Raw genomic sequence first — 23,482 nt, 5'->3', positions numbered from 1 at the left:
GATGGATGAAGTCAATAAAGCAAATGCAAATATTCTGCACAATACAGTATTCACAATCCCTAGGACATGGTTGTAGCTTTACTGGTCCACGTAAATTGAACATTACTATGAAATTATGTTTGGAAAATTTGTAAGAACATGAAGGGCTTAAAGGTGCAAGGGGGTAAGCTTGGAACAAGTGGAAACTTTTCAGTGCATGACTGAAATACTTGATATTTTGATGGATTGTTTTAGCCATGTTTTAGTTGAAAAGATCTTCCATTATTTGTGTTCTGTGAATACTTAGAACATGAAGTTGAATCTGCTTCTAATGAAAGTAAAACAAAAATCTTTAAATGAAAATAACCTTTTAAAATATACTTCAGAATAAATGAACCCTATCAGTTAGCTTACATAAAAAAATGAGATTCCTGCCAAGTGTAAATTATGTAATAACTTTAGTTACTCCCATAATGAAAACATTTCAAGGGGAAAATTAAATTTCACGCCTTAATCTTTTGTTGGGCAAAGGAAAATCCAAACACTTAGGATTAGGTGAAACATTTCCAAGTTTACCTTGATGAAGTTTGCTATTGTGAACTAAAGATCTGTTTAACTTTATTTGCTTTTGATAGTAAAAATGATTTATTTTTTTAGTATGAGAAATAAAAACAAAATTACTAGAGTATAGAAAAGATGCTGTTAATTTAATCTTTTCAGACTGTTACGCTCTTAGAAATATGAACCACAGAAAATGTTTTGAATATGTGCTGTCTAGGTGCATTTGTCTGTTTGAGTAACTGACTAAATGAGAATACTTTGGAAGAAGATGGAGAAAGGAAGGTTATCAAGAAAAACACTCATATTACTCAAGTTTTGCCATTTTGACTCTGTAAGCAAATTATGATGTAGTTATCACTTACATGATTAGACTTGGTACTTTTTTCCTACTAAGGTTTGTGTTTGAGTTTGTGTTGGAATCCTTAAGAGGATAGTGAACCTTTGTGGCCAATAGCAGGCTTAGCTCTGCCTTTGCTAGTAGATTTCTGGCTGCTGGTTGGAAGGAAGAAGCTCTTTTAAAGCCTGTGGAACTCTTCTACCTTTGCCGCTTACTCTTTTCACCTAAACTTTGAGTTTGGGGTCATGGGTTGGGTTTGGGCTCGTGGCTTGGAGCAGGACACTTAAATCTGAAATCTATGTTTCTCCACTTCCCCTATATGATTCAAAGAAGCTTGTGTAGCTCAATTCAAAGGGCTAGATAGTCTGGGTTAATAGCATATAAGCATGTAGTCAGCAGTGCTTTACCTTTTGAAATGTTGCTTTTTCTAGCATTAGTACTAGGCTAGTTTGAAGTATCAAAAAGGTTGGTGGTGCTTGAGGTTTCTGTATATGTTGGATATGATCAGTAGAATTTTCCTGGTGACAGCTGAGTCAGAAGTGTGTTTTGTCCAGGGAAGTACAATTGAGATGTTTCTTGCCTTAGCAATTATTTATATGATACTGTTGTAAATGCTGATGAGCTGTCTCTTCTGAGTCTTGCAGATGGTAATTCTCATTGGTTTTGAAAATAGTAGTGGAATGTGTGAAGATGTAACTTAAGTCTTAAATTTTATTGATGGTATAGTACTCCAGGCAGAGTTTGTACAATAAACCATTTTATGCAAGCAGCTGAATGCTACTTGGAAGACCTCTTGTAGCTTATCCACGAGAAACTCATTCCTTTCTCTGCTGTGACAGGTTTCCTGTCTCATCTGACTGCCTGCATGGTAGCATGCATTTCTTCATTCCTCTTAGCCCAGCTGTTACCAAACAGCTCTCAGTCCTTTCAATTGGTGGATCTGTAGCTAGAAACTGACTGGGTTGAGCTTTCCTACTAAGTGGAACTAGTTATATTCTCTTTCTGAGCACTTGGTTTTCTTAAACTGAAGAACAAAGAGGTGAACTTGTAAACACTCATAACTGGATAAAATCTTAATACATGGAATCTTGAGGTTGATGAGTATATATCTTTCTGAGAAGAGGTCTTTGACAGGTGCTCTAGTCTTGTGTCTTAACTGCGTTGGTGTAATGCTTAAGTGAATAACTCAGTAATCTTGCACAGCAGAAAGATTTGAATTTATCTGCACAACTCAGGTGTGAGATGATGTTTAATTCATTTAAAATGACTAAATAATTGTGTGCTTTACAAAACAGTTACACTGGTAGTGATTTGTAACCACACCATGTGATTCTTTTGAAATATTGCTTTAATGTTAGGGGTTGTTATGGAAAGCTGTAAACTAATACTTGTAAATGGTCCAGAAATAAATAATAATTCCACCTACAGGTTTGTATCTGTATCTTGGAATCCTGATAGCTTTCTGTTTTGACTTTCTGCTGACAGGTCACATTTAGGGCAGGCAAAACATAAGGCACATAGCCCTCCTGAGAGTAGAAAATCTATTTCAAAGACACCCAAAGTGCAGTCTAATACTACTTCTGAGCAGTCCAAGGGACACTTTTCTAAAAGGTAATTGTGCTTTGTATTCATTTGTTAACTAGTGTTACTTGCGCTTCACAACTATGTATGTAATATCTAGTTATACAGAGTTCTTGTAAGATTATGACTAATAGATTCAACTAATGTAGGTATTGCATTCAGTGGATATATTTCAGTGTTTCACATTCTGTTTGTGTTTTGCTTTCCTAATTCACCAACTAAGAGCATTCCATCAGTGGCGAGGAAATGATTTCTGCATAACTAGTCCTGGAATACTTGGAAGGTCTTTTTCCCTCTTTCCTGCTTCATATTGGGGGAAGATTGCCCAAGGAGTTGTGAGCAATGTCCAATATTAATCAAAATATATAATAATTTGAAGTATGCCTGTGTTCAGGGTAATAATCTTGGCCGTCCTTTGTCTGCTCTTCATACACGTCTGCTATATACATGGGTTTTTGTCATTTTTGTGTGTGATTTACTACCTCAATTTCAAGACTGATGAGAAACTGTTCATTAAGAGCTTTTCCTGAACTAGAATCCAGTTAAGACTAGTTATGCATTACGGAACGCTCCTTCTCTCTTGTGGAACTTACATTCTCAAACATTCCGATAATAACTTCATGGCCTGATTTTTTTTTTTTCTTTTCAATCAGTTTGACATCTATTTAAAAAAGATCAGTATAATCTATCCAAGTTACCTCATATCTTCCTCTTTAAAACAGTGTATTGTGCTTTTATTTTGCAATTCATTTTAAGTTTTCATGCTAGCAAAGATTTGCAGTAGGACTGTTCTCATACAAGCATGTTTTTTCTTTTTTCTTGTTTCCACATAAACTTAACGATCAGCAGTGTTTCTTACCTGTGGTTTCTTTTATTATTAGAGAATGCTGACATTTATATTGCGAAACTGTTGCAAATGTGAGGTTTCTTGAGTTCAACACTAATGCTGTTCTTGCTTACTTCTACAGAGGCTGTAGTTCATCTGCTCTCTTAATACCACAAGAAGATCCAGAGAGAGTCAATACTTCAGAAAAGCAAAAAACGGGACAAGTGCTTAAGAAAGACAATTCTCGAGGAGTTAAACGCAGTGCTAGTCCAGATTACCGGAGGACCAATTCTCCTAGCTCTGCTAAAAAACCCAAAGCACTTCAAAATACTGAACCTTCCTTGGAAAGCAACAAGCCACATACTAAATCTAAGAGAAGACACTTAGACCAGGAACAGCCGAAGTCTACACAATTGCCATCAACGAGCAAGGCTCACACCAGAAAGGGTGGAGCTGTTGGTAGCTCCCGAAGTCAGAAAAGGAAAAGGACAGAGAATCTGTCTTGTATAAAGAGTGGTTCAGCAGTTGAATCAACTGGCGCTGAAGAGAAGTCAGCAAAACTCTCCAAGCTGGCTTCAAAATCGGTGACCTCAGCCAAAGCTGGGTGTAGCACCATCACTGATTCTTCTTCTTCAGCTTCTACATCATCCTCCTCTTCTGCTGTTGCATCTGCTTCTTCTACTGTTCCTCAGGGTGCCAGAGTGAAACAGGGAAAGGACCAGAATAAGGCTAGACGTTCCCGTTCTGCATCCAGCCCCAGTCCGAGAAGAAGTAGCAGGGACAAAGAACCAAGTAAAACCAGTGGCTCTTCAAAGTTTGACTGGGCTGCTCGATTCAGCCCAAAAGTCAGTCTCCCTAAAACAAAACTGTCTCTACCAGGTTCTTCCAAGTCTGAGACATCAAAACCTGGACCTTCAGGACTACAGGCTAAGCTAGCAAGTAAGTTGTTTTTTTTTTTTTTTGTGGAAGGATAAGCCATGTATGTTTTAAAATCGGGTCTTTTAAACAAATTCTTCTGTTGTCTTCAGGCTTCTTGAGATTTTCTTAGAGAAATTTACTTAAAAGCTCAGCAGAACACACTAAAAGTTAAGTTGTGACTGAAACTACTTACACTTAAAGCAAATGCTTTAAGTACAGGCTATGTTCTATAACTTTTCTGTCTTGCAAATTGATTTGAAGAATGAAATATATGCGAAATAGTTGGATGTTGTGGTAGAACTCCTGATTATATTCCTCCTGTCAGATTTGCTTTGTTTTTTTAAGCTTTCTATCCTGTAGTGAGAATGATAAATGCTAGAAAACAAGTAGATGGTACGTTTCAACGAGATGGAAACATGATGGTTTCTTGTTTAAAGCCCACTTTTGTAATTTTTCCTTACTGTGAGAATCTCTGTTACTTTAAGAACAGTAATTTTTAAACCTAGTGTATTTAGTGCCTGGGATGTTAGTCACTTTGTTTTAAATTGTTCCTAAAAAAATACAACCTCTCTGGTCCTGAATTTGAGTAGCAGGTACTGTTCTTGGAGATTGTCACCAAGAAGTATAGGCAGTCTTCTCCCAGCAGAGCACCTGCTTGCTAATGTGCAGAAATGCTTGTAGCTCTGCCTTGAGCAGGTGCTTTTTAAAATCCCTTTTTCTACCTTTTTGTACTGTATGATTTACTAAAAGCACATGTTCTCTAAAACTTGATTTAAGCAGTTGGATCCCTAAGCTTGCTTGGTGGTGTTGCCTTCTCTGGATGTGACCAGCAGCAGCCTGTCCCACCTCAGGCAGGTCCGTAGCCAATACTAATGCAGGAAATATGTGAAATAAACAAGAGCAACTGGATCTCTTCCTGTATAATCAAAGTAGATTTAATTGACCTAACAGGCTTGTTTTGGATAACTTGAGTGACTGGAGTATTGATTCCGCAATGACCTAACCTGATTGAGGAAGAATGCCATTGGGAAAGGGGCGAATAGTTACTGTCTTTTTAGCAAGGTTTTATGTACCTGCTTCACGGTTCAACACTTACTAGATGACGAATTTCAGGGTAAAAACTCTGAATTTGCACAGGCTGGAGTGAGGGGGAAGTGAGTAAGAATCCGGCAAGAATGGGACTGACCAACAAGTTCTTAGCTAAGTCTATCCTTGTTACAGGCAATTTTTTAGCAAGGAAGAAAAGGCATAGAGAAAGAATTTACCTCCAACAAGTGAACAACAGGAAGGTGAAGCAGGGAATAATTTATGTGACAATTTATGAAACTTCAGCCAGGAGTGAGGAGAGGAAGAATAGAATAGCATAATATAAGGGGGGTAGTGGGGATGTTGGGTAGCTTGAAAAACAGCACTGAGAATGTGAGCCTACACTGTCTCACCAAAGAATGTACTGAGAAAGCCAGCTTGACTAGCTTGAGCTCTTCCATGACCTGAAAGTCATGTTTTGCAAAAAGATAAACCTAAGTTGAACTACGACATTCAAGTATATGTCACAAAACCAAGCTGGCATGGACTGTACTGTGTGTATGTATAGAAAGTCATTGGTAAGGGGCACACAGTATGGTGAGAGGCATTTCTACACTCCAAAAGTTACTTTCTTTAGATGGTGTCCCAGTTTGAGGGGGACAGGGGTGAAGTACCAACAGGTGATACTAGGAAGTCTGAAATGTCTAATTGCCTATATATTTTACTGTGGATTACAGCAAAACTTATTCTGGTGGTGTTTATATTGAATGCTGTTGGTCAGAGTAAGTGATTATACTGAACGTCCAAGAGTAAGAGCTCAATCTAGAATAGAAGAAAAGTATAAAACTATGATACTTTATATTTTCAAGTAGTTTCAGCCTTTCAAATAGTGTGTTAGACCTCTGACAACAGATTGAAGTGATATTGGGATCAATAGTAACTCTTGTTAGCTTAGCCCTTTCTTAAAAAAAGGAGAAAATAGCTTTTCTGTCATACAGCCTCACTAATTTGAAAATATTGGGGCAAATTTGAGATATTTTAACAAAATATATGTTTTAGATACTGCTGAGAATTGTCAAGAAAATAATAAAAAAATAAACAAACCTCCAGGGTAGGTTTTTAAGGAAGAATGGGTAAGTTCCACTTTATTTTCTGCAGCAAGCTAGTGCCCTTAGAGGATGAGGGAGCAGAAACAGGTGATTTTTCACACAAATATTAATATTTAAGTTTTATAAAACAGTAAAGCAAACAGTGATCTAGAGGTGGGACACCCCTCTGCATGGAAACATGTCCTTAGGAATCATAGTACTCTTGTACAGAAAGCAAAAGCTGAGACTTAGTAGGGTTGCATAGGGATATAATATGAAACAGAAGTTTGAAGAAGTTTGAAATAGGGTTTATAGAACTAGTGGGAGATAAAAACTAAATATGCAAACATAACTAAAAGAAGCTGCAAAAACTTCAGGAAAATTGAGGGAATGGTTCTAGGAAGAAAAGTGGGAGCGGAGCAGAGATGATTCTGGCTAACATACAGTTAGTAATGTCTGTATAAGTGTGGTGCCATTCACTGCTGGGTATGGCAGTTCAGGAAGTACAAGAAAAATTGTTAGTAGTTGTGATCTGTTTAAGGCAAAACTAGAAGAGCTGAGCTGGCATACTCTGCTGAAGAGAAGAATGAGGAGAGACATGGTTGTCATCCTTGCACAAGTTCTTCACATATTGGAGAGGAATACCCTGAGGTTTCTTGTCCACTCCTCACTGGATAATTAATAGGTGTTAAATGCAGGCAAGGTGACTTTCAGAGTCTTCAGCAACGTGGCAGTTTGTGTAACTGAGCAGTGACCTCACTGAATAACAGCTATAGAATTTGTTGGAAGAATAAAAACAGGCTAGAGTAAAGCATTTCACTTGTATTTTCATAGCTAAATATTTATTGATGGGCGTGGGGGAAGGGAAAATTTTTTTGTGTTGCTCTTTTGATTTGACTATTTTAATGTCCCTTTCAGGCCCTACATTTTGTAGGGTCTCTTAAATATTGTGAATCAGGTCATTTCACTGATTCTGTAACAATATAAAATCAAGCTTAATTATGCCTCTGTTATTAGGGAAATCTCTGCTGCCCGTTATGTAGTGTCCTGTGTCCCTTAACTATGAAGAAGCTGGCAGTGGAGGCTGGGACGGTGCTGAGAGCAGGGTGACTTAGTGTGGTTGCCTCTGATTGAGAAGCTTTTACCTAGTACATTAAGATTTGGGGTGCTGGAGATTTTATTGGGAAATGCTGAAAGCCACATGAAGGTGAACAAGGAATGTTATTGGTATATAAATCCTGGCTTCAAGGGATTTTGCAGAGGTAAGGGAGAAAAGAAGTTGAAAAGAGCTCCAAATTAGTTTATTTGGGGTTGTGTGTGACAGTGCTGTTTGCATGATGGTCATTAGACACTATAGAGTTGTGGACTTGGGATTGAGGAAATAAGATGACTAGCTTGGAGATACTTGGTTTAGTTGTGGTGATGGGCCGTGTGAAGCTGTAGTCAAGGGCTGGAGATGTCTGGGTTGGTACAGATGCAAGGGAATAGTGGAGTATTAGAGTGATAGGGGGTTGTCTTGCTTTCCCCTGCTCAGCTATTTTCATGCTGTCTTTGTTGTGGGAGGAGGAGAGCAACCCAACACAAGAGCCAATCTGAAGTCTAAACTTCCAGTACTAACAAGTAAATCTCTACTGACAATCTTTCTGAACTGCAAATAAAGAGCTTTCCAGGTTATAGACTGTGATAGTTTGACTAACTTTGTATTGGCTTGGGTAATACACTCAGGCTTTAAGTGAATGCAGTACAGCTACATTCAGAACTTTTTTCTTTAATGCAATAAAAAATGCCTTTTAAAAAAAAATGACCAGTAAACACACTTAATGTGAGGATGGTTTTAGATATTTTTGTATTATTTCTGTTAATGCTGCACTGTTTCAGGTTTAGCCTGTTTGAGTCTGTTTTCCTTCGGAGTCATTAGAGTGAGTGTTTGGTATGCAAACAGGGTGATGTCAGGGCATAAGCAATATATATCTGTTTGCCATAAGGGAACTTATGCCTCTGCTTTATTTCTAAATTTTACATCCGAAGTTTTTGCAGTTACTGAATAGGAACTGTTTAAACCCAATTTTCTTTTGGGTTGTTGAAAGTCCATCTCTTTTTAATTTTTACTAGCTCTCTGAAGCAGATCTCTTGATGACAGCTCTGTGTATTTCCTTCATCAGGCAGTCAGTGTAATGCCATCTCTGAGTGCTGGTTGTGCCCTATTTGCCAGTGCAGGCTTGGGGCTGTTAGCCTGTCTCCTGCAACTCCTATACTCACTGGAGTAACTCTGTCAGGAGGCCATGCTGGCAGTGTGTTAAGGAGCAGAACAAGTTTTGACAACAATGTGAGTGAGAGGAAGAAGGCTCAGTCCTGTGCTGAAGAAATTAGCACTCCGGAGCTTATATTATTGGGAGGACTCTAAGGTTTTGCAAGAGATGCAGGTGGTAGGATTGGTTTAAGAAGCCTTCTTAAACAACAGACTTTAGGGGTGGAGAGTGGCATTGAACAACAGGAAGGGAACAAGCTCTGAGATTTCTCTCATTGCTTCCTGGCTGGATGAGGCTCTGAGCAACGTCACCTAGCTGAGGATGTCCCTGCTCATTTCAGGGGGGGTGGACTATTCCAACTATTCAGATTCCTTTTCAGATTTGAAATTCATAGAGGGAGGTGGATGCTCATATGTGTCCTGGTAGATACATCAGCGGTAGAAAAATAAAGAATTAGGAAAAGAGAAACATGCAAAAAGATCTGGCAAGTAGAAGATTCTTGGAGAAAATGAACTCAACTATTTGGGATGCTCAGGCTGTGGTTTATTCTGCTGCTTATCCACCAAGTGGTAACTGGGTAACTCTTTATATTCTCTAAATCTTCCTACTGAGATAATTCAGCTAATTTAATGCCTCTTATGGAAAAGGATAACCCATTTCATAACTTGATTGCCCTTCTGCTTTGTAGTATCTGTGCTCATCTGACCTATGTTAAACAAGGTCAGCTCACTGAACTGTCAGAATACTAACGGGACAAAGTCTATCAGTTGTGCCCTTTGTGCATCTAGGGCTTGGTTTGGGGACAGTAAGCCATGAGTGTGTGTACCACACTGTTAAAGCACAGCAAGCTGTTAGGCTGACTCTGCTGTTGTGTAAAAACTTTGCTCTTAGCACACATCCTGTTTTGATGCAAATTAAGTCAATCTTGCTTCACTCATGGTGGATGTGTGGTGTCTCATACGTAACCTGTTGCTAAGGTGATGTGAAGTTTTAGGTCTGACTGCTTGAAAATGAGTACCCATAGATTTGAAGTAGTTAGTGGTGTACTGACATGAAGAATTAAAATGTATATTTTTCCAGTGAACTCTCCTGTAGCAGGATGATTAACTTTTCTACGTGTAAAGCAAAAGTATGTCTCACTTAGAATTTTACTGTACTGTTACAGGTACTGAGTAGCCTACTTTTCCACATAAGTAATATGAACTTGGAGTGGTAAGCCCCTTTTATCTGTGGAGTAATACAGTGCTATACCTAGTGCCAGTTAAGGCATGCACTTTCTATGGTGAAATATATCCAGCTATCGGAGGAGTTTTGTTGTATCTGTGCACTTCTAGTACTTGAGGCTTAGATAGCAGGATCCCATGCCACAGCTACAGCTGGGTTAAACTCTTTCGTATCTTTATAGCAAATTCTTCCTCCTCCTTGGCTGTGTCTTCCTGTATGAAATAGGGCTGAAGTCAGCGTGTATTTCTGTTGTAGCAACTTCAACATAAATTCTTGGTGTGAAAGCATATGTAGTAAAAATGCCACTCTGTGTTTTTTAATATTTGAAAAAGTTACATATTTTGTTCTATATATACAGACCATCTGAAAACTGAAGTTGCTGCAGAACCTTGTTTTCTTAAGACTGCCCAATTTCTTGAGTCAGTAAGCCAGGGGTGTGGTAAATACACAAATATCAGGTTAACCTTCTGCTGCGTGAAACTGAACTGTGCACAGCATCATGTTCTTGGGTCAAATGCAGTATAGTGTCTGAAAAGGCAGACTATTGACCAGGTCAGTAATAGCTTTTTAGATCGCTTTCCCTTTTCTGTTAAATAGCCAGTGAAAGCTACATATTTAGCATTTCATCCCTTGGTACCACAACTCAGCATTCTTGGAATGTTTTAGGATTAAGGAAATAGACAGGAGCCAGTTTGCTAGGCATCATGCTCAAAAACATTGTGTATTTAAATGCACTTTATTTCTGCTTTGTTGCCGGAAGAGGGAGCAGTGATCTTTCTCATATTTTCAAAGCTATTTACATCTATTCTAGTGATAGTATGTCTAAATTGAATGCTATGGGTGATCTCTTTTATTATTGAGGGAGGACAGGACTGAAATGTAAAGCTGGGTCTGATAAGGATTTTTGATTTTTGATACTAATTATCACCCTTCTGGTTTGGAAGCTGTTGTGGAATATGTCAGCCTGATGGTAAGCTTGCTCATCATCTGAGAATGTTGTATTGCATGGGGTTTTTGTGTGTTCAAGAGTTTCCTGCTTCTGTGGTGGGATGTGTCATCAGAACAATGGCTTCATAACCTAGAACAAATTAATATTGCTTGGATCAGTCTTCAACAGTGCAAATACTTCTAAACTAAAAGCTGGAGAATTCCTTTTTTCAAAGCTGTGAAGATATGCTTGGTATTTGCCTTAAGGAAAATACCTTATGATAGTGGTAAGGGCTGAAGGGATATAGCTGAAAAATAGAAGCACAAATAATATATATGACAGATCTCAAAACTGGCAGTGCTTGACTCCTGGAGGGGAGCATGGTTTTCATTTAAGGCAGTTATTCTTAAGCCATACCAAGGTGAATAAAACTGACTAAAATTTATGATTCAGCTAGTGAAGATGATCAAGTTTATGCTGCACAGATTTACTTAGAGGTTGGGGGAAAACATGCAACCACCACTGCCCTCCCTGCCAAAGTAGTTTCTTTAAAGCTAAAGGATATTTATTTAAGTGTCTAGAATACCAACATAGGGAAATAATAAACTTGTATCCTATGATGTCATATCTGTTTAGCAAGAGAAATACTTAAAAGCTCTTCTATAACTGTAGTGTGTAGGTTAGGAAAAGGTATCTAGGTAACAGGTTGAAGTTTAGTGTTACTTAAATTAATGAGTGTAAGCAAATATCTGAACCTTTCTTTTACTGGTGTAGCAGTTCAGTGTAAGGTGAGTAAAAGCTGATGTGGGCTTATTGTGGTTCATCTGTAGAAGTTGTTCTACATGGAAGTTTCCTGTACACAGATGTTTCATATCTTTGTAGAACTGCTGTGTATTTAAAGACTGATTTACTCTCAATTCTCTTTACATATGACATAGGTCTAAGAAAGTCAACAAAGAAGCGCAGTGAATCACCACCTGCTGAGCTCCCCAGTTTGCGGCGGAGCACACGGCAAAAGACCACGGGCTCCTGTGCTAGCACCAGGTAAAACTGAAGATAATGAAACACGGTTACTGCAGTGGGTTGATATTGTCGCTTTCATGAATGAAAACTGGCCTGTATCATCTTTGCTATTGTAAAAGTAGCTATAACTTTTCAGGCCTGCTGGGTTACTTTGTACACCAGTGTCATGGGCAGCACATAGAATTTGTCACAGACCTTCAATAATCCCTCAGCTGTAGGGGTGGAGTGGAAGAAACACCCAGAGCCAATATTACAAGTTTAAGTAATCCTTTCCTTAGGGAGATGTTATTTAAAAAGATACTAAACACTGAGAGAGTACTAAACTATTGTCCATCATCAATAATAAAATAGGTGACTGTTTTGAAAAATAGACTTCATGGTACCACACAGGAGTCTGTTTTAATAGTGTATGTTGTTGAGCTGAGTCAGGTTGTCAACAGCCGCATCTGAACAATATTACAAACATCTCAGTACTTCATATACCTTCTGTTGCAGGGGAGAATTAGTTCTGAATTAATAATTTTAAACACCTGGTAGATTAAATGGGAAGGGAGAACAAATATATCCTGTGATACAAAAAAATTCTGTGGTTGCATGTGTTCTGAAGCTAGACTTAGGAACCACAAACAAACTTTATATTTTCTGATGCCTAAACTACATGTAGTTCCAGCACAATTTATTTTTGCTCTTCTGTGGCATTAAGAAAGAAGCTTCTGAAGTCTGATTCTGTTGTGAAGCGTGCATTTGAATTTGACTTTATTTTGTAGGCATATATATGTGTAGTGGTGATGATAGTAGTGTTTAAAAAAGCAAATTTAAAAAGGCTCATGCCCTCAGACATGTGCTGGCACGGAAAACAAAGTTGAACATCGGAGTTCTCCTTGTGCTTTCAGTAGTTCAGAACTTCCTTTAAGGAGAGTTACTCTGTCATTGAACTTCTCAAATATGTACGTGATTTGTAACTAACAGTTACTTTAATCTTGCTCACATTGACTACCATATTTTAAGACTGCCTTATCTTGAAGGGTATAATGTAACCTGTAGTGCATTAGTATAAACAAATCACCACCATGGTGCGGGGCAAAGATGGTGAAGAAGAGTTGGGTAATTTTGTGAAGACTGATTCTTACGCAAATCTGTTAGATCACTACCACAAAGTTGCACAAACTTTGTAAATTTTTTGTGGTTTTGAGTAGTTTCACATTAATAAGTCTTTTGCCTTAGTTCATAAGGTCTGAAACTTTGCTTTTTGAATCTTTAGTCGGCGAGGCTCTGGCCTGGGCAAAAGAGGAGCAGCTGAAGCTCGCCGACAGGAGAAAATGGCTGATCCTGACAACAACCAGGATGGAGTTAACTCTTCAGCTGCACGTACAGATGAGGCTCCTCAGGGAGCTGCAGGTAAGAAGAAATTCTAACTGAAACATTTCTAGTATAGTTGCTGATAGAAACTTCTTTGCATTTAAAAAGAGTTAAATGGATTAAGTTCTGGGGAGAAATTATTATTTAAGCTGGTACAGCTGGTCATAGTTCTGGAATGTTTTTGAATGAGAGGGACCTTTATTTTTTGATTTGATCTCTTGAATATCTGGTATGTATTTCAGTTATGCTTTTTTCAGTCTCCAGACTGTGTCCAGTGAAGTAGACTTTGGTTTTCAGGCATCTACCTTTTTTATTTTTAGAATTATTGTAATGCAAACTGAAAACACACCAAACTGTTCAGAATACAAAAGGCGAGCATTTACCTGTAAGAGCTCTTTTGTGACTACTCTTAAATATTCTACAAATTTTCTGTTGAAATGGCAAGCACGTCTGTACTGGAGAAATTTGTAGCCAAGTCAAATATTCTTACTTGCATGGTCTTAATAAATAGTACTTAATTTTATCATCTGGTTCTAATCAGTAGTTAGTTTAAAAGGAGCTTTCCAGCAATTACACTGGGTTGTAGAAAATCTCAGTGTTCTCTGCTTACAGCTAGCTTACATCAGTACGAAAAGTCAGAATTAAGGGGAACAAAGTGCGGCATAACACTCAATTAAGAAAATAATAAAATTTTCTAAGGATACAAGTAAATATGTCTTGAAAGTTAATTTGCTGATCTAGCTATATTTATTTTTTTCATTATCCTGTGTTGATAGACTCTCTTCCGCTTCTGGAAAGTATTAGACTTGCAGGCTGGTTTGTTTAAAATGACAGTGGTACAGAAGTATGATGGTGGCAATATTAAATGCAGAGCACTCTTCTGATGGTGGATGCTTCTTGACGGTTGAATTGATGTGAATTTTGTCATTTTAAAGGCATTTTAACTTGCATTAATCTGTTTCATGTCTTTAGCTTCTAGTTCTGTTGCTGGGGCTGTAGGTATGACAACCTCTGGAGAAAGTGAGTCAGATGATTCTGAGATGGGAAGACTACAAGGTACGACAGTTGTTATTAATTGACAATTTTTTGTTAATTGCAGCCTTTAAATAGCCATACCTATCCAAATTCTGTATTATATGTAGCGGGAAGGCTGTATTTTGTTTCTTCGTCTGTGAATGTGTTGCTTTGCTTACTGTAGTTCTGAAATATGGAGTTACAAGCTTTAATTCACTAAAGATGCATGAATTTGGAAGTAATGTCTGGAGGAGGTGGCACAGTGTCCTCACTCATTTATATGGTGTATAATACACTACTGTTGATGACTTTTTCAGGAGCGCATGTGGGGAGAGAATTGAGAACTCAGTCCTATTAAGTGTGTAAGCTCAAATATGAAAATAGATTTTTGCGAGAATTTCTCAGTTGACAGGCCAGGTTAGGCCTGCTGTTACTCTGCCTGCTTCTGGATAACATTTTTTGTGCTTGATACCCATGTTGCTGTGAGCTTTGACCAAACAAAATCTACATGTTCTTAAAATGCTTGCTTTTGTGCTTGGGCTAAAGGATTCAGGTCCCAAAACCTGGGAGTATAGACAGGTAGAAACTCAGTTTGCATGTCCTACAACTGCTTTAATGATTTTGCCACTATATGGCAAGGAGTTCTGAGATCAAGGTCTCCCTTACAAATGTCTGGGTTTGATTAATCTGAATATTTAATGTGGAAATGAGTGCTGTGTCACTACCAGTTGACTTGCTTACAGTCCTCAGTAAGCATAGGTATGCATTAGGAATATTGAGCTAAATTGTTTTTTACTATGAATTGTTATTGTATTGATCAGCTGTACTCACCATCAGAATCACCCACTTGGTCTAGCTGAAGACGATTGAAAGTGTTGAAAAACAAAACCCTCATAACTAGCAGAATTTTTTCCTCTTCTGCTCATCAACAAAAATCTGTGAACCTGATTTTTCAGTGTCATTTTCTCAGTTTAGTAATGCCACTCGGTTCCTGAAAATGTGAAAAGATTAAATTATCTTATGTAGATTGAGTTCATATTTGAAATTAGTCTGATATATTTGGCATTCTAGATCTAGACTTCCAACAATGTAGTAGCCCAGATTTCTTCTGTGAAATGTATCATTCTGGAAATATAGTGGGTGACTTCTTAAAGGGCCTTAATACTCTGATGCACACAAAATGAGTTATTTGTTCCCTAAAGGTGTCATCTTTTTGAGTTTTCTGGAAATTGAGGTAGCTGTAGTCATCTAATCCTAACTCATCTTTCTTAAAGTATCAACGTTCTAGTAGTCTTAAAATTATAGCATCATGGAATTTAAACTTTTAAAAATATGTGTAGAAGCTTTGACAATGGCTGTTATCCTCTGTTTGCTTTTAGCTCTATTAGAGGCTAGGGGTCTTCCTCCTCACCTGTTTGGCCCTCTTGGTCCTCGGATGTCGCAGCTCTTCCACAGGACAATTGGAAGTGGAGCTAGTAAGCAAAGTTTGTCTAATTTGACTTAATTCTTTCCACTTCCAGACTAGTAGAATTCAGCCGCTAGTAAATGCTAATATTTGTATTAGCTTCATAGTTTAATATTTTCCATGTCAGAGATTTGTATGTTGCGGTAGTGCTAGACCACTGGTCAACAGTATTAATTTGCTTGCCTTCCTATAAGGAGGAGAAATTTGCTTCAGCCATATTTATTTTCTTTTTTCGGGGCATCTTCATGTTCCCTTCTAGGTGGGGAAGGGAGGGTTCTTGCCTTTTCACCCCTTCCTTTTCTTTTGCATGATGGGCTGCTTAACAAAAGACCTCTCCAACCCCTTTGAGTGTTTTGCTGTCTTTAAACAAGTGCTTAAGCTAGCTTTAGAACCAGTAGTAGATGACAGTTCTAAGGTGTGTGGATTATAGTTCCAAAAGTGTCTTAGTTTTCAGACAGAAATAATTTCCTGAAGGCAGTGTGTCAGTGAGAACATGGGTCCTTAGTCTTGTTCCCCCATGTTGCATGATGCAGCTGGATTAGACGTGTACCTTCTGGTCCCAGTCTGCGTGGCTCCCCAGGAGAGCCCAGGGCAGCCTGGTGCTGCCTGCAGAGAGGAGGATGGGGTCTCAGGGGTGCTCTGTGTGCTGTATAACTGGGGGTGTGGTAAGAAGTCCTTTGCTTTATAGAGATGGAGTGGTGTGAGTTCTGGCAGGATGCCTGTGGTGAGCAGTGTGGTGGACTTCTTGTGCTGACCAGTCTGCACTGGAAAGACAGCCAAGAGTGAGATTTTGCCTCTCTTTCCTATCCCCCCTTTTTATGACAGGGAAAGAAAGTGAAGCTACAAGTACAGAGGAGAACCAAACTATCTCTGGTCTTCCGCTCTTGCAGAAGTGTAGCATAATGGTTACCTTGAACACTTATGTCTTCTAATATCTTCTTTCCAAATTTTTTTTTTCCTGGATATGTAGGTTCTAAAGCCCAACAGCTTTTACAAGGTCTCCAAGCTACTGATGAAAGTCAGCAACTACAGGCAGTGATTGAGATGTGCCAGCTCTTGGTCATGGGAAATGAAGAAACATTAGGAGGATTTCCAGTCAAGAGTGTTGTACCAGCTTTGGTAAAGATAAAATCTCGTATTTCTATTGGAGGATCTAATATTTTACTCAATATCTTGCTTGAATAGAATATTCTGAAGTATATACATGTATGTGTATCTATATATTTAATTTGATTTTGAGGGCATATTTTGCTAGTCTTATTAATTATTTAATAGCTCAAGAATAGGTAGTGGCTCTTCGCATTTTGGTAAAAGTTTCAAAAGTCCCGAGTCAAAAGCTATGATAATGATTTGTGCTCTTTATGTTGATGGTATGTTTACTAAACTAATTACATTTTTCTTAAACAGATAACACTGCTGCAGATGGAGCACAACTTTGACATTGTAAGTGATTTGTAATGCTCAGGAGATTTTGTGAAATAGAAAAATATATCCATCATCCAAACCTAAAAACAAATATCTCTTTATTTAATAGATGAACCATGCGTGTCGGGCCTTAACATACATGATGGAAGCACTTCCCAGATCATCTGCTGTAGTGGTAGATGCAATTCCTGTCTTCTTGGAAAAGGTAAAATGAATTCAAAACAGTGTTATACTGATTTGAGATTTTTCTTTTGTTTTAACTTTAGGATATACCATTAAGATAATGGCTTTTTATAGCTTACAAGACAATACATAATGCATGAGAAGCTTTTAAAAAAACTTACTATTTTTTCACACCCTTACTGAAAAGCACTATCTGTTTCACTGAGAACTTTTTGTCCAACTGGTGTTGCAAAGATACTGCCTAATTATTCAAACTGGGAACTCTTGAGGTATCTATATAGCTAATCTAGCCTTAAATTGTCTAGCTTGATCACAGCTAGCAGTGTGGCTGCATTAGTATCACAGTATGTTTGGGATTGGAAGGGACCTCATCTAGTCTAGTCCCCCTGCCGGAGCAGGAACACCTAGGTGAGGTTGCGCAGGAACACCTAAGTGAGGTCGCACAGGAACATGTCCAGGCGGGTTTTGAATGTCTCCAGGGAAGGAGACTCCACAACCTCCTTGGGCAGCCTGGTCCAGCGCTCTGTCACCCTCACTGAGAAGAAGTGTTTTCTCAAATTTAAGTGGAACCTCCTGTGTTCCAGCTTGATCCCATTACCCCTTGTCCTGTCATTGTTTGCCACCGAGAAGAGCCTGGCTCCATCCTCGTGGCACTCACCCTTTATATATTTATAAACATTAATAAGGTCACCCCTCAGTCTCCTCTTCTCCAAACTAAAGAGACCCAGCTCCCTCAGCCTTTCCTCATAAGGGAGATGCTGCAGTCCCTTGATCAGCTTTGTTGCCCTATGCTGGACTCTCTCCAGCAGTTCCCTGTCCTTCTGGAACTGAGGGGCCCAGAACTGGACACAATATTCCAGATGGGGTCTCACCAGGGCGGAGTAGAGGGGAAGGAGGACCTCTCTCCATCTACTGACCACCCCTCTTCTAAAACACCCGAGGATGCCATTGGCCTTCCTGGCCACAAGGGCACAGTGCTGGCTCATGGTCATCCTGTTGTCCACCAGGACCCCCAGGTCCCTTTCCCCTACACAACCCCAGCCTACACTGGAACATGGGGTTGTTCCTGCCCAGATGCAGGACTCTACACTTTCCCTTGTTAAATTTCATCAGGTTATTCCCCGCCCAACTCTCCAGCCTGTCCAGGTCCCGCTGGATGGCAGCACAGCCTTCTGGCGTGTCAACCACTCCTCCCAGCTTGGTGTCATCAGCAAGCTTGCTGATAGTACACTCAACTCCCTTGTCCAAATTGTTAATGAATATATTGAATAATATTGGCCCCAGTAATGTACATGTGTGTATATGTAGTATATGTGTGTTGGTTCAGGCTAACTGTTCAGGTGTTAATAAAGATGAGTTTTACAAACTAGTTTAGAAATAAATCTACAGGCTTTCTTGTGTTCTTCTAGCTGCAAGTTATTCAGTGCATTGATGTGGCAGAGCAGGCGCTCACAGCCCTGGAGATGTTATCGCGCAGGCATAGTAAAGCCATTCTGCAAGCAGTAAGTACAAAAAAGGTGTTTTTACCTCTACCAGTTCTGCATATTGGTGATCTTCTGTGAAGATGAAATAAGAAAACACACTTTCTTTAACTTTAGCAGTAATGAGAATGAAAATGTTTATTACAGGGTGGGTTGGCAGACTGCTTGCTGTATCTGGAATTCTTCAGTATAAATGCACAGAGGAATGCGCTTGCTATTGCTGCCAACTGCTGCCAGAGTATAACACCTGATGAGTTTCACTTTGTGGCAGACTCTTTGCCACTGCTTACGCAAAGGTTAACCCATCAGGTAAGAAGCTATTATAAACTTGAAAGTTTTAATCTTGACCTGAAGATAGTATAAAGTTGCCTCCAGGTAAGTAGTTCTTTATTGTGTTATTTGCCTTTGCAGTGTGATAATTGCCTTAAAGTTTCTATACTGTCAAGTTGTGATATTCTAACAAGCACATGGACCTTGTGGTTTTTGTAAATATGCTGTAAGGAATCGTGACATCCCTATTAGTTTTGTAAAATGAGGAATAAGGTACTTAGAACATGGATTATAGTGAGTTTGTGGTCCTTACTTGTTGGCCATCAGTAAGAGGAAATTGAGTGACATTACTGTTCTTCTTGCTTAACAAATAAGTTGCAAGGTTTTCTCCCACTTCAAACTCAGAAAAGCTTCAGTTTTGATCTTTTGTGGGTTTTTTTCTGAATTGGCTTTTTGGGAGGGCGTATGACATTTTAGGAAAGCAAGTTCCTACTCTTGCACAATAGTTTGAAGTGACGAATCCTAAATCATGGGTTCCCAAGATCTGCCTATCCTGCAATGCTGCTATGCTTATGAAAGAGCACTCACAATGACTGTTGCACCAAAAGAGATTTGGACATACTACTTGATTGGCAGATCCCTGTTAAAAAGGAGAAATTATTTAATTCCTTAACAAATGTAACTAAATAGAAGCTTCCAGGTAATGTTTTCATGTATTCTTGTGCTATTATTCATTTTGCCAACATCTTCTTGCTAAGAGCCTACTTGAATCATTGAGGCAGCTTCACAGAAGTCAAAGGTCAGCTTTAGATGATGCTTTGGAAACAAGAAGCACCATTCTCAGCAGTAGTAGGGACAAACACTGATTCCTGCTCTCTGAAGAGAAGCTACAGCCCACTAAAATTTCAAGAAATTTTGAAGTGGGATTTTTCTTGTTTTTAAAAATTAAAATAAAAAATCTTGAGTTAAGTTTCGAGCGAGGTCAGCTAGAGAAGATTGTGCAGGACCATGTCCAGCTGATTAAAAAAAAAAAAAAAAACAAAAACAAAACAACAACGAAAGAAACAAAATCCAGAAAACCGAAACAAAACCCAAAGCACCACCACCACCAAAATACCACACAAACTCCAAGGGTGGAGACTTAACCTTTCTGGGCAACCTCTTCCAGTGTTCAACAACCCTTACAGTAGAAGTATTTTATTATGTTCAGATAAACTTTTTTGAGTGTTGCAATGAACTTTCAACTAGAGCTGTTTTTAAAGCAATCTGTACTATCTTGGTGTCTTTGGATTTGCTGTCTTGGTGGCACTGCATGATATAAAAATCCAGCTTCATGTAGTGTGTAGAACAGTAGCCTTCACTCCTGCTTATCTGTATTTCCTGTTGCTTTGTAGCTCTTACCTTTTGTTTCCTCCTTGTAGAATCCAAAAAGGATATTATACGCTCGTTTATTCATCTCTAAAGGTCCCTAAAGGTGTCTGTGCTGTAAGTGTGAGATGTTTCCCAGGGAATATGCTGTATCAAGAGATCAATTCAGACTGTATCAATGAATTTAAAATTCAGAGCTACAGTATTCTGTACAATGTGATTCGACTGGCCTTTTTAGAGTAATTTTACAAATGCCTCAAAATGACAGGATAGGTAATGTAATGCACACTGAAATATTTTAATTCAAACAAATACTTAACTTTTTTTATAATAGGACAAAAAGTCTGTTGAAAGCACTTGTCTCTGTTTTGCACGGCTAGTGGACAACTTCCAGCATGAGGAGGTAAGGGTGTGGTGTTTTCAGTGTGGATTTTTGTTCCCTTCTTCCCTTCCTCAGTTTCTCCCAAAGGTTTACCTTTCAAAGTCAAACTAATGATTTTAATTTTGCTGTTCCCTCCTGAAGAACTTGCTCCAGCAGGTTGCTTCCAAGGACTTGTTAACAAATATCCAGCAGCTCTTAGTAGTGACGCCTCCTATCCTGAGCTCAGGAATGTTCATCATGGTGGTGCGCATGTTTTCCTTAATGTGCTCGAATTGTCCTACACTTGCAGTCCAGCTTATGAAGCAAAGTGAGTTCTTGCTCTGTCATATTATGGGGGACCTATTAAGTTAATGCCTACAGTCAGTATGGAACTCTGTGCATTTGATTATACAAATATTGTTTTCTTCCACTTTTTTCTCTTGCTATGTTTTCCCTGGGATACAAAGTTTAGTTGGGGAAACATGCAATTTAAGGGCTTTTTCCAAAAGAAAACATTAAGAATTAAGTTACAACTGTGTAGCTGTCTTAGTTCTCACTTATTTTCTTCTTTTCATCCTGTAAATTTTGACTTGTCACTTCAACTGCCCTGTATGTTCTCCTGTTTTCTCCTGTGCCCTGTATGTAGAGTGATATTTGATATCTCTAGATGTCCCTTAAAGGAAGGAAAAAAAACCACCCAAAACCAACAAGAAAAACCCCACAACAAAACAACAACAAAAAAGGCCACAAAAACTCCCAAACAAAAAAAAAAAATCCCCAGACCTGAGAACAACCCCGTTTCTTACAATATTTGAAGAGAGATGGATTTTTGTCTTGCTGTCTGCTGTCTGTTTGCTTAGGGCAGTGACTGTCTCTTCAGTGGAGAGTCCATATTCTGATACAAGTAATCTCATAAATAATAATTTTTATAGATATTGCAGAAACGCTTCACTTCCTCCTTTGTGGAGCCTCAAATGGGAGTTGTCAAGAACAAATTGACCTTGTTCCACGAAGTCCTCAAGAACTTTATGAGCTTACTTCTCTTATCTGGTAAGTTATGCAGCCCTAGGTTTTGGGGCTGGTTGATATGTTAAAATCCATAACTTCTCTAAAATTAAGGCAAACAGTTGTCAGCTTAGATGGACTTTATTGTATACTTGCAGTGAAATACTGGTTTAATGTTCTTTACAGTGAACTGATGCCTTGCCTACCAAAAGAAGGAATTTTTGCTGTTGATACTATGCTGAAGAAAGGAAATGCACAAAATACAGATGGTGCAATATGGCAGTGGCGAGATGACAGGGGTCTCTGGCATCCCTACAACAGGATTGATAGCCGAATAATAGAGGTAGCAGTTACACACATTTGTGTGGTGATGTATTTTAAATATGTGTGTGGTTGTATAGGGCGTTGAGTGCTTCCTTTAGTTTTGAAAATATCAGCCTTGTTTCTTTTGAGAAACATGAGTTTTCTCAAACCTCCTGCTGAAACATAGCACTATTTTCGTATTCAGTAATGGGTGAACTGCTTAATTACTGTTCTAATTGAATTTCTGTCACCTTTTGTTTTTCATACTGTTTGCCTTGTCATCACCTTTCATATAGTCTCCTGCTTGTTAGGGGTTTCTTAACTTTTAAGCTCTTCCTTGGTTTTTAGGCAGCTCATCAGGTCGGTGAGGATGAGATAAGCTTGTCTACCCTTGGGCGTGTCTATACGATTGATTTTAACTCTATGCAGCAAATAAATGAGGATACTGGAACAGCACGTGCCATTCAGCGAAAACCAAACCCTTTAGCCAATACGAACACTAGTAAGTAGGCCTTAGGAGACACATGGTGCCTCTAGCGATGGTGAACTTTTCCTGGGTTATACAAGTCTGCTGCTTAGCTGGGGGATTTCTTGTGGTTTCTCTGGAATGTCAAACTATTGATTTACATGAAGGAAGACAGCTTTACAACAAAACTCAAACTGTTGAAATGTATTCCTTTTAACTTATAAACTCTTTTTCTGAGAACTGAAAATACACTAAACTGGGGGGGGAAACAGGGGGTGTTCCTGGCTTGGGATTTTCTGAAACAATTTTGTTCATACAGCTCTTTAATGAAGACTGTGTGAAAACTTCTTACTATCCTATGGAAATATGTAAGAAGATTGAAGAAAAAAGTTTTGATTCCTTGAAAGAGGAAGATTTGTACATACATTCTTACCATTGGTTTGACTTCTGGTTCTTAAATTATATATTTTTCAATTCAAGAGCTAAACTAGTTCAGCTTAAAAAAGAATCACTAGAGCAGAGATGTAAAGAACTGTGTAGTGATTTGTTGCCCGATTTCTCACAGGTGGACATTCAGAATTGAAGAAGGATGATGCTCGAGCACAACTAATGAAAGAGGACCCAGAACTGGCAAAATCCTTTATCAAAACATTGTTTGGTGTTCTTTATGAAGTGTATAGTTCTTCAGCTGGACCTGCTGTTAGACACAAGTGCCTTAGAGCAATTCTTAGAATAATTTATTTTGCTGATGCTGAACTTCTGAAGGATGTGCTGAAAAACCATGCTGTTTCAAGGTGGGTTTTGTTAACCATTGTGAACGAAATTTATTTTGAGCTTACAACTCAAACTTCTGGTTACATTTTTTGAATCATCTTTGTCAAGGGAAAATTATACTTTGGCAAATTAAATACATAAGAATTTAAAAGCTGAGGCTGTCAACTTTCAGGAGTTGTTTGCATATTAGACTTTGTAGTAAGTGCTGACTCTAGGTGCTCTTATTAGAACACAGTTTACCTTCACGTCTCTGTGTACTAATAATGTG

At 38.6% G+C, this 23,482-nt stretch overlaps 2 protein-coding genes across 7 annotated transcripts in view; one reads left to right on the top strand and one right to left on the bottom strand.

The window, feature by feature from the left end:
- RASA2 (RAS p21 protein activator 2) overlaps positions 1–23,482 on the bottom strand; it is a 423,219-nt gene that overhangs the window by 179,269 nt on the left and 220,468 nt on the right. The gene's annotated exons all lie outside the window — the stretch shown is intronic.
- Positions 1–23,482, top strand: part of TRIP12 (thyroid hormone receptor interactor 12) — an 80,279-nt gene that overhangs the window by 32,668 nt on the left and 24,129 nt on the right. For 3 of the 6 annotated variants that reach the window (XM_065844226.2, XM_065844225.2, XM_071812505.1), the window contains exons 3-19: positions 2,363–2,488; positions 3,427–4,223; positions 11,656–11,761; positions 13,002–13,138; positions 14,072–14,155; positions 15,493–15,588; positions 16,549–16,697; positions 16,986–17,021; positions 17,113–17,208; positions 18,596–18,688; positions 18,815–18,976; positions 20,640–20,708; positions 20,829–20,994; positions 21,599–21,716; positions 21,858–22,014; positions 22,323–22,476; positions 23,006–23,234. In XM_065844226.2, the coding sequence (XP_065700298.1) occupies positions 2,363–2,488; positions 3,427–4,223; positions 11,656–11,761; positions 13,002–13,138; positions 14,072–14,155; positions 15,493–15,588; positions 16,549–16,697; positions 16,986–17,021; positions 17,113–17,208; positions 18,596–18,688; positions 18,815–18,976; positions 20,640–20,708; positions 20,829–20,994; positions 21,599–21,716; positions 21,858–22,014; positions 22,323–22,476; positions 23,006–23,234 (2,775 nt within the window). The remainder of the gene's footprint in view (positions 1–2,362; positions 2,489–3,426; positions 4,224–11,655; positions 11,762–13,001; positions 13,139–14,071; positions 14,156–15,492; positions 15,589–16,548; positions 16,698–16,985; positions 17,022–17,112; positions 17,209–18,595; positions 18,689–18,814; positions 18,977–20,639; positions 20,709–20,828; positions 20,995–21,598; positions 21,717–21,857; positions 22,015–22,322; positions 22,477–23,005; positions 23,235–23,482) is intronic. The other 3 variants (XM_065844230.2, XM_065844229.2, XM_071812507.1) reach the window with 2 other exon arrangements.

The sequence above is a fragment of the Patagioenas fasciata genome, chromosome 9, assembly GCF_037038585.1.
Source record: "Patagioenas fasciata isolate bPatFas1 chromosome 9, bPatFas1.hap1, whole genome shotgun sequence".
NCBI lineage: Eukaryota > Metazoa > Chordata > Aves > Columbiformes > Columbidae > Patagioenas > Patagioenas fasciata.
The sequence above is the reverse complement of the archived record's forward strand: the minus strand, read 5'-3'. Positions and strand labels throughout refer to the sequence as shown.